The 17,428-nt window shown below is 40.4% G+C and overlaps 1 protein-coding gene across 1 annotated transcript in view; it reads left to right on the top strand.

Annotated features, from left to right (window-relative positions):
* The window catches only part of UPP2 (uridine phosphorylase 2), a 65,464-nt gene extending 48,272 nt beyond the window's left edge, over nt 1-17,192 (top strand). Inside the window, exon 7 of the mRNA XM_008258604.5 lies at nt 15,834-17,192. Within this exon, the coding sequence (XP_008256826.2) occupies nt 15,834-15,985 (152 nt within the window). The 3' untranslated portion in view covers nt 15,986-17,192. The remainder of the gene's footprint in view (nt 1-15,833) is intronic.
* Nucleotides 17,193-17,428: the final 236 nt, after the last annotated feature.

Genomic DNA, 17,428 nt, shown 5'->3' with positions numbered 1-17,428 from the left:
TTGTTCATTAACAGTCAGGGCTATGCTGATCAAGTCACCGTTTCCCATAGTGTCCCTTTCACTTCAACAAGTTTCCTTTTTGGTGTTCAGTCAGTTGTCACCGATCAGGGAGAACATATGGTATTTGTCCCTTTGGGACTGGCTTATTTCACTCAGCATGATGTGTTCCAGATTCCTCCATTTTGTTGCAAATGACTGGATTTCATTGTTTCTTACTGCAGTATAGTATTCTAAAGAGTACATATCCCATAATTTCTTTATCCAGTCTACCATTGATGGGCATTTAGGTTGGTTCCAGGTCTTGGCTATTGTGAATTGTGCTGCAATAAACATTAGGCTGCAGACCGCTTTTTTGTTTGCCAATTTAAATTCCTTTGGGTAAATTCCAAGGAGTGGGATGGCTGGGTCGAACGGTAGGGTTATCTTCAGGTTTCTGAGGAATCTCCAGACTGATTTCCATAGTGGCTTGACCAGTTTGCATTCCCACCAACAGTGGGTTAGTGTCCCTTTTTCCCCACATCCTCGCCAGCATCTGTTGTTGGTAGATTTCTGAATGTGAGCCATTCTAACCGGGGTGAGGTGGAACCTCATTGTGGTTTTGATTTGCATTTCCCTGATTGCTAATGACCTTGAACATTTTTTCATGTGCCTGTTGGCCATTTGGATTTCCTCTTTTGAAAAATGTCTATTGAGGTCCTTGGCCCATCTCTTAATTGGGTTGTTGGTTTTGTTTTTGTGGAGTTTCTTGATCTCTTTGTAGATTCTGGTTATTAACCCTTTATCTGTTGCATAGTTTGCAAATATTTTTTCCCATTCTGACGGTTGTCTCTTCACTCTCCTGACTGTTTCTTTTGCAGTACAGAAACTTCTCAATTTGATGCAATCCCAATAGTTAATTTTGGCTTTGACTGCCTGTGCCTCCCGGGTCTTTTCCAGAAACTCTTTGCCTGTGCCAATATCTTGAAGGGTTTCTCCAATGTTCTCTAGTAACTTGATGGTGTCAGGTCGTAGATTTAGGTCTTTAATCCATGTTGAGTGGATTTTTGTGTAAGGTGTAAGGTAGGAGTCTTGCTTCATGATTCTGCACGTGGAAATCCAATTTTCCCAGCACCATTTATTGAATAGACTGTCCTTGCTCCAGGAATTAGTTTTAGATCCTTGATCAAATATAAGTTGGCTGTAGATGTTTGCATTGATTTCTGGTGTTTCAATTCTGTTCCATTGGTCTATCCTTCTGTTTCTGTACCAGTACCATGCTGTTTTGATTACAACTGCCCTGTAGTATGTCCTGAAATCTGGTATTGTGATGCCTCCGGCTTTGTTTTTGTTGTACAAGATTGCTTTAGCTATTCGAGGTCTCTTGTGCCTCCATATAAATTTCAGCACCAATTTTTCCAGATCTGAGAAGAAGGTCTTCGGTATCTTGATTGGTATTGCATTGAATCTATAAATTGCTTTTGGAAGAATGGACATTTTGATGATATTGATTCTCCCAATCCATGAGCATGGAAGATTTTTCCATTTCTTGGTATCCTCTTCTATTTCTTTCTTTAAGGTTTTGTAATTTTCATCGTAGAGATCTTTAACGTCCTTGGTTAAGTTTATTCCAAGGTATTTGATTGTTTTTGTAGCTATTGTGAATGGGATTGATCTTAGAATTTCTTCCTCAGCCATGGCATTGTCTGTGTATACAAAGGCTGTTGATTTTTGTGCATTGATTTTATACCCTGCTACTTTGCCAAACTCTTCTATGAGTTCCAATAGTCTCTTAGTAGAGTTCTTTGGGTCCCCTAAATAAAGAATCATGTCATCTGCAAAGAGGGATAGTTTGAGTTCTTCCTTCCCAATTTGTATCCCTTTAATTTCTTTTTCTTGCCTAATAGCTCTGGCTAGAACCTCCAGAACTATATTGAATAGCAGTGGTGAGAGTGGACATCCCTGTCTGGTCCCAGTTCTCAGTGGAAATGCTTCCAACTTTTCCCCATTCAATAGGATGTTGGCTGTGGGTTTTTCATAGATTGCTTTGATTGTATTGAGGAATGTTCCTTCCAAACCCAGTTTGCTTAGAGTTTTCATCATGAACGGGTGTTGTATTTTATCAAATGCTTTCTCGGCATCTATTGAGAGAATCATATGGTTTTTCTTCTGCAGTCTGTTAATGTGGTGTATCACATTGATTGTCTTGCGCACATTAAACCATCCCTGCATACCAGGGATAAATCCCACTTGGTCTGGGTGGATGATCTTTCTGATGTGTTGTTGCATTCTATTGGCGAGAATTTTATTGAGGATTTTTGCATCTATGTTCATCAGGAATACTGCTCTGTAATTCTCTTTCAATGCTGCATCTTTTTCTGGCTTAGGAATTAAGGTGATGCTGGCTTCATAGAAAGAATTTGGGAGGATTCCCTCTTCTTCAATTGTTCTGAATAGTTTGAGAAGAATTGGAGTTAGTTCTTCTTTAAATGTCTGGTAGAATTCAGCAGTGAATCCATCTGGTCCTGGGCTTTTCTTTGTTGGGAGGGCCTTTATTACTGTTTCAATTTCTGTCTCAGTTATGGGTCTGTTTAGGTTTTTGATGTCTTCCTGGTTCAATTTAGGTAGGTTGCATGTGTCCAGGAATCTATCCATTTCTGATAGGTTTCCCTGTTTGCTGGCCTACAAGTCCTTGTAGTAATTTCTGATGATTCTTTTTATTTCTGTGGTGTCTGTTGTTACATTTCCTTTTTCATCTCTGATTTTATTGATTTGGGTCTTTTCTCTTCTTTTTTTAGTTAGTTGGGCCAATGGGGTGTCAATTTTGTTTATTTTTTCAAAAAACCAGCTCCTCGTTTGGCTGATTTTTTGTAATGTTTTTCTTGATTCAATCCTGTTGATTTCTTCTCTGATTTTAATTATTTCTCTTCTCCTACTAGATTTGGGTCTGGTTTGCTGTAAGTTTTCTAGATCCTTGAGGTGAATAGAAAGCTCATCTATTTGGTGCCTTTCCAATTTCTTGATGTAGGCACCTATTGATATAAACTTTCCTCTTAACACTGCTTTTGCTGCGTCCCATAAGTTTTGGTATGTTGTGCTGTTATCCTCATTTACTTCCAGAAAGTTTTTGATTTCTCTTTTGATTTCTTCTATGACCCATTGTTCATTCAGGAGCATGTTGTTCAATCTCCATGTGTTTGCGTATGCTCTAGGGATTCCTGAGTTGTTCATTTCCAACTTTATTCCTTTATGGTCTGAGAAGCTGCATGGTATGATTCTAATTCTTTTGAATTTGCTGAGACTTGCTTTATGGCCTAGTATGTGGTCAATCCTAGAGAAGGTTCCATGTACTGCTGAGAAGAATGTATAATCTTTAGCTGTAGGATTGAAAGTTCTGTATATATCTGTTAGATCCATTTGGGCTATAGTGTCGTTTAAATCTACTGTATCCTTATTGATCTTCTGTCCTATTGATCTGTCTATTTCTGAGAGTGGAGTATTGAAGTCCCCCAGTACTATTGTATTGGGGTCTAAGTCTCCCTTTAAGTCCGTTAACAAATCTTTTAGATAAACCGGTGCCCTGTAGTTAGGTGCATATACATTGATAATTGTTATATCTTCCTGTTGAATTGATCCCTTAATCATTATGTAGTGTCCCTCTTTGTCTCTCTTAATGGTTTTTGTGGTAAAGTTTATGGTGTCTGATATTAAGATGGCTACGCCTGCTCTTTTTTCATTTCTGTTGGCATGGTATATCTTTTTCCAGCCTTTCACTTTTAGTCTGTATGGATCTTTGTTGGAAAGATGTGCTTCTTGTAAGCAGCAAATAGATGGGTTTTGTTTTTTAACCCAATCAGCCAAACGGTGTCTTTTAACTGGACAGTTCAGGCCATTCACGTTCAATGTGACTAATGATAAGTGGTAACTTTGCCCTGCCATTTGCCAAAGATAAGTTCTAATATATGCTTTGAATTCCCTGTGATCTTTTGCTGTGAGCTTTCCTTCCTTGGTTTCCTTCCTTTACCTTCTTTCATATTGATGACCGTGTTTCTTTGTTTCTGTGTGTAACACATCTTTAAGCATCTTTTGCAGGGCTGGACGAGTGGCAACAAATTCTTTCAATTTCTGTTTGTTATGAAAAGTCTTTATTTCACCTTCATTCACAAATGATAGCTTTGCAGGATATAATATTCTGGGCTGGCAGTTGTTCTCTCTTAGTACCTGGGCTATATCTTGCCATTCCCTCCTAGCTTGTAGAGTTTCTGATGAGAAGTCAGCTGTGAGTCTGATTGGAGATCCTCTGAGAGTAATCTGACGTTTCTCTCTTGCACATTTTAGGATCTTTTCTTTATGTTTCACTGTGGAGAGTTTAATTACAACGTGCCGTGGTGAGGGTCTCTTTTGGTCGTGTTTATTAGGGGTTCTGTGAGCTTCCTGTACTAGGATTTCTCTGTCCTTCTCCAAACCTGGGAAATTTTCTGCTAATATCTCACTAAAAAGGCCTTCTAATCCTTTCTCCCTCTCCATGCCTTCAGGAACTCCTAGAACCCGAATGTTGGGTTTTTTAATAGTATCCTGAAGATTCCCGACAATATGTTTTAGATTCCTAATTTCCTCTTCTTTTCTTTGGTCTGACTGAATCCTTTCCTGTTCTCTGTCTTCTAAGTCCGATATTCTCTCTTCTGCTTCTCCCATTCTGTTTGTAAGGCTCTCTATTGTGTTTTTCATTTGATCTATTGAATTCTTCACTTCAGTCACTATCCCAGTTTCCTGTTGTACTAGTTGTTTCATTTCATTTTGATTCCTCCTTAATATTTCATTTTCACGAGAGAGATTTTCTATCTTGTCCATTAAGGATTTCTGTAGTTCAAGAATTTGTTTTTGAGAACTTCTTAATGTTCTTATCAATTTTTTGAGATCTGCTTCTTGCATTTCTTCTATGTCATCATCCTCATAATCTTGAATTGGGGTGTCTTTTTCATTTGAGGGCTTCATGGTGACTTCCTTGTTTTTATTACCTTGGTTTGTGCGTTTGTTATTTGTCATATTGGAGATATTTGGTTTCTTCACTGTGGTGCTTTTTCTTGTTATACTATGACTCTAGATTAAGTGGACTATCTGTTTTTGATGGAGCCTTAGGGCTTGAGATGGGTGTGGCCTGAGAGCTCTGTTTGGTGTGCCAAAGGTGACACTCCCAGGTTAGGCGTGGTAAACCTCTCTCTCTCTCTCTCTCTCTCTCTCTCTCTCTCTCTCTTTTTTTTTGATTCAACAGGGAAGTAATTCTGCACAGCTGAACAAAGTTGGAGGTAGTTAGCAGGCAAATGATATACCCACAGGAGCCAGAGATCAGAAGCTCTTTCCCAAGGACCACACAGGGAATCTGTTCGGCCCTTAGAGTGGGCTCAAATTCTCCTTCAGTCTCCCACTGGGTTGCCAAAGTTACGGAATTGTAGCGTCTCTGGAGAGTGCTCACGTGAATTCCGTGAGTTCTCTCCCCCACCGTCTCTTTTTTCACAGTCTCAGTTCAGTAGCACCATAAATTTACTAAGTCCTAATCTCCTGTTAATTCGCCCCACCCAGAGTCAGGTTTTTCTGCTAGGCTCAGGGCCGGTGCAGACCTGAGGTCGCTCTGCTTATGACGTATGTCCAAGATGGCGCCTGCTCTTTGTCTTGCTCGCCCTTGAGAGGTGAGCGGAGAGAGAGAAACCCGTGTCCATACCAGTCACCTTTTTTTTTTTTCCCTCTCTCTCTCTTCCAGTTAGCTTGGTGAAGTCCCCCCCGCCCCGGGGGTCGTTCCCTCTAGTCTCCTCTCTCCGCTTGCCTGCCGGTGTCTCGGGTTATTGAGGTTCGGCTCACCTCGCGTTCCAGCGCTGGTGTGTTGAGTCTGCCGCTGATGTCCCGAACTGTGGGCTCCCACGCTCTCCACGCAGGTCTGCTCCCCTTCCAGCGCCGATGTGTGGACTCGGAGCCCTGGACTTCCCAAGTCTCCCCGCTGTTGCACTCCCCTTCGAGCACTTGCGCGCAGACCCTGCAGCTTGCGCAGCTCAGTCCCGCGGCTCGGCTTCCGCGGCTCAGTCCCGCGGCTCGGTCCTGCGGTTCGGCTTTCGCGCGCGGTGGGCGACCTTGTTCTCCCAGTAGGTCCTCCGATTCACGCCCACTGGATCCAGAAGAGTTTTGTCTGCAATATTTTCCTGGTTCTTTTTTCTGAGGCTACCGTAACTCCCCTTTTATTAAACTAAATTTTCCCGGACTATCGGTGCGCGCCCTCACTATTCCGCCATCTTGGCTCCGCCCACTGACTTGAAATCTTTCTATTTTTTAATGTAAACACTTAATGCTATAAACTTTCCTCTTAATACTGCTTTTGCTGTATTCACTGGGTTTTGATATGATTCATTTATTAAAGAAAGTTTTTTCTTTCCTTTCTAATTTCTTCAATGACCCATTGGTCATTCAGTAGCATGGTTCTTAATTTCCATGTATTGTAAGTGCTCTATTGTTGTTGGTGTTCATTGCTAGCTTCATTCTTTTGTGGCATGAGAAGATGCAATATATAATTTAAATCATTTTACATTTAATGAGACTTGACTTGTGGCCTATCATATGGTATATCCTAGAGGATGTTCCATGTATTGATAAGAAGAATGTGCGTACTTTATCTGTTTGGTAAAATGTTTTGTAAATATCTGTTGGGCCCATTTGCTCAATAGTGTGATTCAACTTTGCTATATCTTTTGTTGATTTGCTGTCTGGATGACCCATTGATTACTCTGGGGTATTGAAGTCTCCCACTATGATTGAATTGGAGTCTACCTCTCCCTTTAGGTCTAATAGTATTTTTTTAATATATCTGGATGCTCATGTGTCGGGAAGATATTTATGGTTATTATATCTTCTTATTGAATTTATCCTTTTGTCGCCTTATAATGTCATTTGTCTCTTTTATTGTTTTTGATTTAAAGTCTGTTTATCTGATATAAGTGTAAATACTCCTTTTCATTTTAGTTTCTATTTGCCTGATATATATTTACCCAACCTTTCACTTTCAGTCTGTGTGAATCTTTATTTGTGAAGTGAGTTTCTTTCAGGCAGCATAGAGTTGGGTCTTGGTTTCTAGCCATTTAGTCAACCTAAGTCTCTTGGCTGGTGCATTTAATCCTTTTATCTTCAAGGTTAGTATTCATTTATATGAACTAACATCTGCCATTCTGTTGGCTGGTTACTTATTGTACTTGCTATGTTAGTGAATTTGGTAGTATCATGTGTTTTCATGATTACTTCCAATGTGGAACTCTTCAGAATTTCTTGTAAGGCTGGTCTGTTGGTGGTGAATTCTCTTAGTTTTGTTTATCTGGGAAAAACCTTATTTCTCCCTCATTTCTAAAGGATAACTAACTTTGCTAGATATAGTACTCTTGGTTGGAAGTACCCCCCCCCCCTTTAAGATCTTGAATATATCATCCCACTCTCTTCTGGCTTGTAGGGTTTCTGCTGAGAAATCTGTTGTTATTCTAACTGGTTTTCCTTTACGTGCAACTTGATGCTTTTCTTTTACTTTGTTTAGAATTCTTTCCTTGTCCGTAACTTTTGACAGTTTGACTACAATATGCCTTGGAGAAGATCTTTTTTCATTGAGTCTTCTTGGGGTCTTTTGAGCTTTCTACTTCTGGATGTCCATGCCTAGTTTAAGATTTGGGAAGTTTTCAACTATTGTTTCATTTAGTAGATCCTTTACAACTTCTCTTTTTCTTCTCATTCAGGAATCCTAAAAATGTGAATATTTGGTCATTTAATGGTATACCATATTTCACATAGGCTTTCTTTGTTCTTTCAAATTATTTTCTCTTTATTTTTGTCTGGTTGGGTTACTTCAAAAGCCCTGTCCTCCAGTTCAGAAATTCTTTTATTCTACATAGTCTATTCACTTGTTGAAGTTCTCAGTTGTTTCTTTTATTTCATCGATTGAAGATTTCACCTCCAAAATTTGTTTGGTTTTCTTAATGATTTTGATCTCATTAGTGAATGTTTCATTCCTGTCACCTATAGTGTTCCTCATTTCTTTAAGCTGTCTGTCTGTATTCTCCTGCATCACATTGAGTTTCCTTACAGTCGCTATTTTTGAATTCTATTTCTAGCATTTTGTAGAACTCCTTCAGGTTTGAATCCATTTCTGGAGAACAATTATGTTCTTTTGGTGGTATCATACTACTTTGCTTCTTCACATTTCCTATGTCCCTATGTTGATTTCCACACATCTGATGTAATAAATACTTCTTTGTGGAGTAGATTTTATTGGAAAAGTTTATGGTTTAGATGAAATGGAAAGCATCACTTGACTTACTGCTTTGGCTTTTTTTTTTTTTTTTTTTTTTTTTGGACAGGCAGAGTGGACAGTGAGAGAAAGAGACAGAGAGAAAGGTCTTCCTTTGCCATTGGTTCACCCCCCAATGGCCACTTTGGCCAGCGCACTGCGCTGATCTGAAGCCAGGAGATAGGTGCTTCTCCTGTTCTCCCATGCGGGTGCAGGGCCCAAGCACTTGGGCCATCCTCCACTGCACTTCTGGACCATAACAGAGAGCTGGCCTGGAAGAGGGGCAACCAGGACTGAATCCGGCACCTGACCGGGACTAGAACCCGATGTGCCGGTGGCGCTGGCCTGCTTTGGCTTTGATTCCAGGTGAGCCCAGAAATGTAAGCTCTGAGTGGTTTCTTTTGCTTTAATCAATGTAAGCTGTGTCTATAAGTAACACTACAGTAGTTTCTAGGGGTGGAAATATAACTTTAAGGTGAATGTGGGCTTCTTAACATGTATATCTTCAGACCTGAGAGTTTAGAGTGTCAGTTACACTAGGCCTTGTTATAGACAGGGCCTTACTCTTGATACTGATGCACTTTCCTCATCCCACTGGCACGTCTGAGTGTTGCTGGGGCTTGTAGAACAAAAAGCTGTGGTTCTAGGACTGTGTGATGTAGATAGAACCTTCCCCAGGTCCTGCTAGAAGAGTGCAACTAGGGCTGAGGCTTATAACACCAAAAGCCATAGTCCCAGGCCTAGAGGATGTGAAATGAATTCTGCTCTAGTCCTACAGGGTGAATATAAGGTATGCAGGAGATTTTGCACTGGCAGGTATGGGTGGGTCTGGAGAGGTAGAATTCAGTCAAGTTCTTCCCTAGGTACCACCAGGTAAATTCCAGTGGGGTTGAGGAAATTAGTGCTGATTGTTACAGTCCTGGTGTTGCAAGATACAGTGGGGTCATTACCCAGATCTCCCAGGGTAGAAACAGGTGTTGGGGATGATGGGGACCACCTGTCTAAAACACAGTGATGAGGTAGAGCACTCTAGATATTGCAAGTGATTGCGAACTACTTCCAAGATTATAATACTATTATCTCAGTTCTTAAGGCACAGATGGAAGTACCTCCAGTTCTTATACAGCATGCAAGGGTGATGCTGTGGTTTGTGCTTGGGACTTCCAGCACTGTGAGTTAGGAGATGTAGAGGGAACTTCTTCAGATTGGGTCTGGATTTTTCATGGACTGCTGCTGGTGCTAGCCCCAGAAGTTGAGGGGAAACCCCCCTGGATTATGTAGAGTGAGTGAGCACAACTCTGGCACATATGCCCAGGGCTCTCACAGTTGTAAGATGCAGGGGTGTGCTCTCAGCTTTGTAACTTGCCTTGATTCTGGCTCTGGTCACTTCTGGTAGCAGAATGATTGGGTGCTATCTGCTGAGTCAGAGCATATTTCAACATGGACTGTGCCACATCCAATTGGGACTGAAACTTTGGGGAAAGTGAGAGGTGAGGGAGGCAATATGTCTTCACTTTTTGGAGCAAAGTAACTGCTCAGACACCAGTAAGCTCCTAAGGCTGGACTTGAAGTCGCTGGGGACTGTGGAATTTTCCTTCAATTAAAGGTGCTGCTGTCAGGGCACAATGGCAACTTCTTCCTACCTCATCTGGGGAAGATGGCATTTCCCAGGCAGCAGCCAGCTGCATAGGTGCAGGATTGGCTGGCAGCACGGCCAGCATATCCACCTTTATATTCCCTTTCCGCACTGTCCCAGGGTCTCTGTTCTGTCACTTGTTAGCTGAGTATTTCTGTCAGTCATTCACATGGGAACATGGTACTTCCTTTGTTTTTTTGTTATCTTTTAGTGGTTGAGGTCAGTGTGGCTTCTCACTATTCAGCCATCTTGGGTCTCCTTGTGTGGTTGTTTCACATGTGATTCACCACTCCCCTGCTATGACCCCAGTGAGGCTTCTGGGTTCCTCCTGTCTAAGTCTCCATGCCATTCCCAGAACATCAGGATCCATCTTCTGCCTCTCATGAGTCCTCTGGTTGGGATCCAGCATCTATCAGAATCTCAAGTGCCCATGGTTGCAGCTGAACCTCCTAGAGATGAGACCACAGTCATGCTTGCATGACAAGATGATGTGAAGACCACAGATTGGAAGCTGTGAGCTTGAGGAGATTTGAGATCTATCCTGCTCTTTTCTCAGAGAATGAAATCAGGCCCAGAGATGTAACAGACTTTCCTAAGGTAACACACTTTGAAACTGAGATGGACTAGAACAGAGATGTTCCTCCACTACTCCACCAGGCAGGAAAATGTCACGTATTTATCTATGGAAAGATGACTTGTACTCCCCTCCATCTAAAAAAAGCATTAGAGGCAGAATTCCATCAAAGAGGAAGGCATAATCACATCATGTAGAAAAAGAGAACAAGAATAAGAGGCATTTGTTTGAGAATGTGCATGGGGAGATCTCAATATTAAAGAAGTTACCCAAGACTGCAATACTAGATTCTTAGATCTAGCTCTGGGTTTCATGGAGGCCATGATGAAAATGAACACACTTGGAGTTCTACAGCCCTCTTTTATGTGAGCATTTATAGTTCATCATAAAAACTTTATCTAAATGTTATACTTTATGCTAAATAATGAAGTTATCAGTGATATTATAATAGGCAGTGTCTGTAGTAATAGTTTTACAACAGATATAGGATTAACATTAATTCTTTGAGGGATATAATATGAAATCGTGATTGTGTCTAATTCAGCAATTCTTGGAGGACTTAATGAGTTAGGGTTTGGGTATGTACAGTTCTGCTAACATGATTTTACCCAGCAATAGTTTAAAATCTTTAAAGCAATAGTTCCCAACCATTAGTGTGAAAACGATTTAACTGGATTTATTTTTTAGTCAGGTTTACTGGCCTCTCCCAACCTCCACCCCTCATTATAGTTTTGCTTATCTGCAATGCAATTTCAGAACTTGAAAAAAAATTAGCCATTGTTTCTGATACAGGTGGTCAGGGGTACATATTCTGAGAAACACCAATCCAAAAGGAACATTGTTTTTGTGACACTTAGTCTTGTCTCACCCCTTTAAATATAAATTTTCTTAACCTGGTTTGTGATATGCAGCCAAGTCTGACATTAGTGTCTCTGGAGAGAGCTGTATGGTACAAAGTTTCTGGGTTGTTGATTAAAAATAATTTCTATGATTTATACAGTAGGCACAGAGAGAGCAAAAATGGTATTTGCTTAATAAGCTCAAACCCTTGAGAGGCAATGGGGGCTAAGTATTAAAAGAGTCAAGGAAACCTGGAAGAGGAGCCGATAGACCAGGCTGAGAACTCTGAAGCTAACTTTGCTGCTTTCCCACTTCCCAAGGGCTTCTGCTGTGCATGGGGTATTAGTGGTCAACTTTGCTACCCTTTTCATGGGAAAACCTTAATCAGAGTTCATTCTGAATCAGAGAAGTAAGGTTGACGTGGCAGTCAATAGGACTCATGGATAAGGCTTTTAGGGGCTGTTGGACCCCTGAAATTATACACACGTATTTTGTGTGTATAGTTCCATGTGCTGTGTGTGTGTATGTATGTGTGTGTGCAAGGAGATTCCAATTAAGACTTTCAGCAGATTCTCCAGGAGCCTATAATTGATGCCCAAGTGCTGTGAATCACTGTGTATTTCTGGTGCAGCTCTTTACTCTCCATGTTGAGATCTGTGAGTCCCCACTGCACTGCAGCCTCAGATCAGTTAGGAAACAGCCTCCTGGTGACAGCTGGGTCACTAAGTGTCCCTCCCTCCCCAGGAGCCATCTTCCCTGCCTAATCTGAGGATTATGGTCACAAAGCTGTCAGGCTTAATTTCGACAAACTGTTTTGGGTAATTAGTCCCTTTTAATTGCTCATGGAAATAATAATTTGAGGTGACAAGATTATCATAATCTGCTTGTTAATGGGTTCTACAGGGTCAAGAAAACACCACTGAGATAGCTCTGACCTGTTCTTTTCCACCTTGGGCATTGCCCTGGAAATCCAGGAAGAACGGTAAAGTGACAAGTACAGAGCTTTGGTTTCCTAGCATCCTCTGCCAAGTGACGGATTAAAGGAGGACTTTCAACTCTCCCTGCACTGCCAGCCCATGTCAGGCTTCACAGACTTGCTGATCATTAACTTGAAAGGCACAGGGAAGTTTCCAGCTCTTCCATTTGCTTGTTTACCTGTTTCAGCCAAGTTGCTTTTACAACCCAGTGAATTTTAAGTAAATAGGGTCCTACTGATGAAATACTTGACTCAGCTCAAGTCGAATATGTTCATTGCTTTTCACTTCACTGAACAAGAGGGTCAGTTTGACCGACAGGGCAGAGCAGGGTTGCCTAAGGGTTCACCATGTACCCGCACAGGGGAAGAGTGGATGGAAGGGACAACTCGCCTCAGCACTTTAGGAAGCAGGGAATTGATTGGCTGTTTACAAGTGTGTCATACTGGGCCATTTGTTTGACCTCTCTAAACCCTCATTTCATCATCTGTCAAAAAGGAACAAAAACAATACCTAGTTCATGGCACAGCTATGAGGATTAAATAACATCATAAATGCCCACAGTGTAGCAAAAACTAAACCAAACAAAAAGATAACACAATTAGGAGAAAATATTTGTAAAACATCTATTTGATAAGGTTATGAGATATCCAAATTACATAAGGAATCCAAACAACTCAATATTAAGAAAGCAAATAGCCCAATTAACAAATAAGTGAATGAATTGAATAGACATTTCTCAAAAGAAAACATACACAAGCCAATATATATATGTAAAAATGTTCAATATTGGGGCCGGTACTGTGGCTCACTTGGTTAATCCTCCGCCTGCGGTGCCTGCATCCCCTATGGACACCGGGTTCTAGTCCCGATTGCTCCTCTTCCAGTCCAGCTCTTTGCTGTGGCCTGGGAAGGCAGTGGAGGATGTCCCAAGTGCTTGGGCCCCTGCACCCACATGGGAGAACCGGAGGAGGCGCCTGGCTCCTGGCTTCGGACCGATGCAGCACCAGCCTTAGCGGCCATTTGGGGAGTGAACCAATGGAAGGAAGACCTTTCTCTCTGTCTCTCTCACTGTCTATAACTCTACCTGTCAAAAAAAATGTTCAATATCACTAATCACCAAGGAAATGCAAATTAAAACAACAATGAGGTGTCATCTCACACCTGTTAAAATGGCTGTTTTAAAAAGAATGAATGCTAACAAGTATGGAAAAACAGGGAACAAGGGAACCCTTGCATGCTATTGGTGGGAATTAATACGCCCATTGTGGAAAACTATATGGAACTTCTTCAAATAACTAAAAATAGAACTAGTATATGATAAAGTTAGCTCACTTCTGAGTTCATTAGAGGTCTTCAAAAAGTTTGTGGAAAATGTGTGCTATTAAAAGAAAAAAAAACTATGCAGGATTTTAATTATTTTGGTACCCAAATAACATATCTTTTAATTCCAGTTTTCATGAAGTTTTTGAATACCCTTATGTTTCCAACAGAATTTAAATCAGTATGTCAAGGGAAGTATGCCCTCCTATCCATTGTAGCATTATTCAAAATAGTCAAGACATGAAATCAATCCAAATGCCCATCAATGAATAAATGGATAAACAAAATATGACATGTACTCATGTGCACAATAGAATGCTCCTCAGTCTTTAAAAAGAAAAAAATCTGTTATCTGTTACAACATGGATGAACCTGGGGGCATTATGTGAAATAAACCAAGCACAAAATAATAAGTACTGCTTGATTTCACTGATATCTGGATTCTAAAGAAGTCAAATTCATAGAATTAGAGAGTAGAATAGTGGTCATCAGGGACTAGGTGGGCAAGCTGAGGGTATGGGGAGATGTTGGCCAAATGGTACAGTTTCAGTTAAGAGGAATAAGTTTTAGAGACAATTGTACAGCATGGTAACTCCAGTTACTAATAACATATATTACAGAATCTCTAGAAGAGTAGATTTTAATGGTTCTCACCGACCAAAAAAATTATAAGTAGATAAAGAGATGGATCAGTTAATGAGCTTGATTGAATATTTACACAATGTATGTGTATGTCAAAACATCACGTCATATCCCATGAATATGTGCAATTATCTCAATCAAAAATAGAGTCAAGGATAGCATGTACTATTATAACTGTACTACACTTCTCCCCAAATCCAGAACATACAAAAAAGCCTAAAGTAGGAGTGATGTAAAATAAGGAACTATTATGCTCATGTCCAACTCAATCTTCATAATCTCAAACCTTGTTAATGTAGACACACCTAATTCCCACATGCACTGAAATTCTTCTGAAAATGATGAAGATTACCCCACGAGGATCAAGTACAAGTAGTTGCAACCAATTTCAATGTGAATAATCATATCCCTTGAAATCACAGATCTGATGTGAGACTGACAAATATATGGAACCCAATTTTTCTCTCTAGCTTTAATGCAACAGGCCAGACACTACCCTCCTGGCAATGTTTCAATCATGAGAATTTCATTTTTTTAGAAAAGGTTTTGTTCCTTTTCCCCTATCTTCTTATTTTTCATAAGATCCTATTCCATTTTTTAAAGAAATTGTTAATCCATTTGCTCTTTCGTGGAGCTGATTTTCATGTTTAAGCTTTTTATTTCATATTTTCCTTATCAATTTTCATGAAGATCAATGCTCACCTCTGTGGGTATTTCCTGGCTCAGCATTCCCTATCTCCTTTATTTAGTTTCCTCTTCAGCAAGTGTTGCAGCAGGCAAACTCAAATGCACCAAAATGTAAAATGTCACCTCAGGAATAATGGCTAGCACTCCAGTTATAGCCTTAAATAGGAAGAGCCTTCTCTAGGAATGAAATAGGATAAAAGGCTGAAGGTTGTGTGTCTTGGATGGCAAATATCCCTCCTTGTTCTTTCTTCGACATAATGCTTTCCTGAGCCTTAATCTAATCAATTATGGAGGAAAGGGAAAGGAGGTGTGTCCATGGTAAGTTCAGTTATCCTATTTAAATGAAATGATTGGGGGACTTGTATAGAAATAGAAATTACAGAAGACAAGAGAGTTCCTGGGCTGGCGCCGCGGCTCAATAGGCTAATCCTCCTCCTGCGGCTCCGGCACACTGGGTTCTAGTCCCGGTCAGGGCGCCAGATTCTGTCCCGGTTGCCCCTCTTCCAGGCCAGCTCTCTGCTGTGGCCCGGGAAGGTAGTGGAGGATGGCTCAAGTGCTTGGGCCCTGCACCCCATGCGAGACCAGGAGAAGCACCTGGCTTCTGGCTTCAGATCAGCGCGGTGCACCGGCCGTGGCGGCCATTGGAGGGTGAACCAACAGCAAAGGAAGACCTTTCTCTCTGTCTCTGTCTCTCTCTCTCTCACTGTCCACTCTGCCTGTCAAAAAAAAAAGGGAGTTCCTGGATTTGTTTCTAAATTAAAGAGTACAACACAAAGTACATGTACTGTGGATGTTGGGATGTTTGGCTAATGTTTTCATAAAAAGAAATACACTCATTTGTGTCAGTCATCTTGTTACTTGCTCTTCCAGCTGCTGTGGTCTGTGTGACACTTCTTGACAGACTTGACTGTGACCAGATCAACTTGCCCCATGATGTCCTGGTGGAGTACCAGCAACGGCCTCAGCTTCTAATCTCCAACTTCATCAAGCAGCGGCTTGGACTTCAAGAACAGACATCCTAACTGGACAGCCCAACCCTCCCCTTCATATGTGTAGCTCAGGTTTAACATCAAAACATCTATTACGTGTGGCATTTTCATATAGTTTTCATCCACACACTAAAATCATAACAGATTTTATGAAATCCCTTTATCTTAAAAAAAGAATTTATTATAAATGAATTTAATACCCACATCAAATTAAATTCAAATTTCATTTTAGAACAAGTTAACTAAATCAGTCTAATAATTAACATTTGAAAACTCCTAGATTGTGACATTTGGAGTTTCATATGCAGCACTAATTAAGCTCACATCAAAATAGATCAGCCATTTGTAGATACAGTTACCAGTCACTGTTTCTGAAATCAATCCAGAAATTCATGTTCGAACATTGTCAGGCACTTCTAGGTGTTGGATAAGTGACAGAAATTGATCATACACATTCAAAATATTTACCAAAAAAAAGTGTAAGTGCAATGTAGGTCTATATGGAAGAATTATCCTTAGGGAAATATGTTCATACTTCTTTTTTACCCCTGTGTGATTTCAGCACATTACAGAATAAGATGAGAGAGAGGTTTACATTTGCCTATGTTTGTGATTTTTTTTTTATCATGGAATATAACAACTCTGAATTACATTTATTTTCACATGAAAACCCTCAGTAATTCAAGGAAAGATCATTTTCTTTAGAAAGCACAAGTGACTAAATTTCCTTCTGGCAATCTTTTATTCTTTTAAGGAAATGTGTTTTGAGGAGGCTGCATATTTCTTTTAATTTCAACATTAACCAAATAGGCTGAGGAATTAATACCAATCAAACTTGAGTGCATGAGTTTGAAGTGATTCCTTTGGATGATCTTGAGGCAGGTCTCGTTGAAACACTGCCCTTCCCCTGCTTTCTGTGATTTGATTCCACCCTGGAGGCTCTTCTGAATCTGACACCCTTAGGGGGTAGAAAGAATGGATGGTGGATGAGTTTGATGGCTTGCAAATTTGTATAGGATGTTATGCTATATACATGTGTGTATATGGTTGAGGCTGAAATAAACTATAATTCAAACTCTGATGCAGACTGTGTAGATCCTGGGACCATTGCTACATCTGGTTGAAGGCACAAGATTCCTTGGTAGACAACAGATTCTACATTGATTATGAACTGTCCTTCTGTACAAGGAATGGTTTTATCTTTTAAGCAGCAACAATAAACAACCACCTGAGAAGTGAATCTGTTTGTGAACTTGCTTTGTCTATGGAAATGTTTAGAATGTAGCTTTTAAAATATGTCCCAATAATTGACAATCATAGCTCAGAGCTTCAAATAAGGTAGAATAACACTTGTTTTCTGGAGGGGTTTTAATTTTGTTTCATTTTTTAGACCTAGCAGAAACAACTTCAGAGTGGTTCCATAAGCTCTCTATTTGAATGCTTACTATCTGTTCATGGAAAATCATGTTTACTTTC

The sequence above is a fragment of the Oryctolagus cuniculus genome, chromosome 3 (assembly GCF_051225735.1).
Source record: "Oryctolagus cuniculus isolate XC-2025 breed Fujian yellow rabbit chromosome 3, ASM5122573v1, whole genome shotgun sequence".
NCBI lineage: Eukaryota > Metazoa > Chordata > Mammalia > Lagomorpha > Leporidae > Oryctolagus > Oryctolagus cuniculus.
This window is presented reverse-complemented; position numbering and strand designations above follow the sequence as displayed.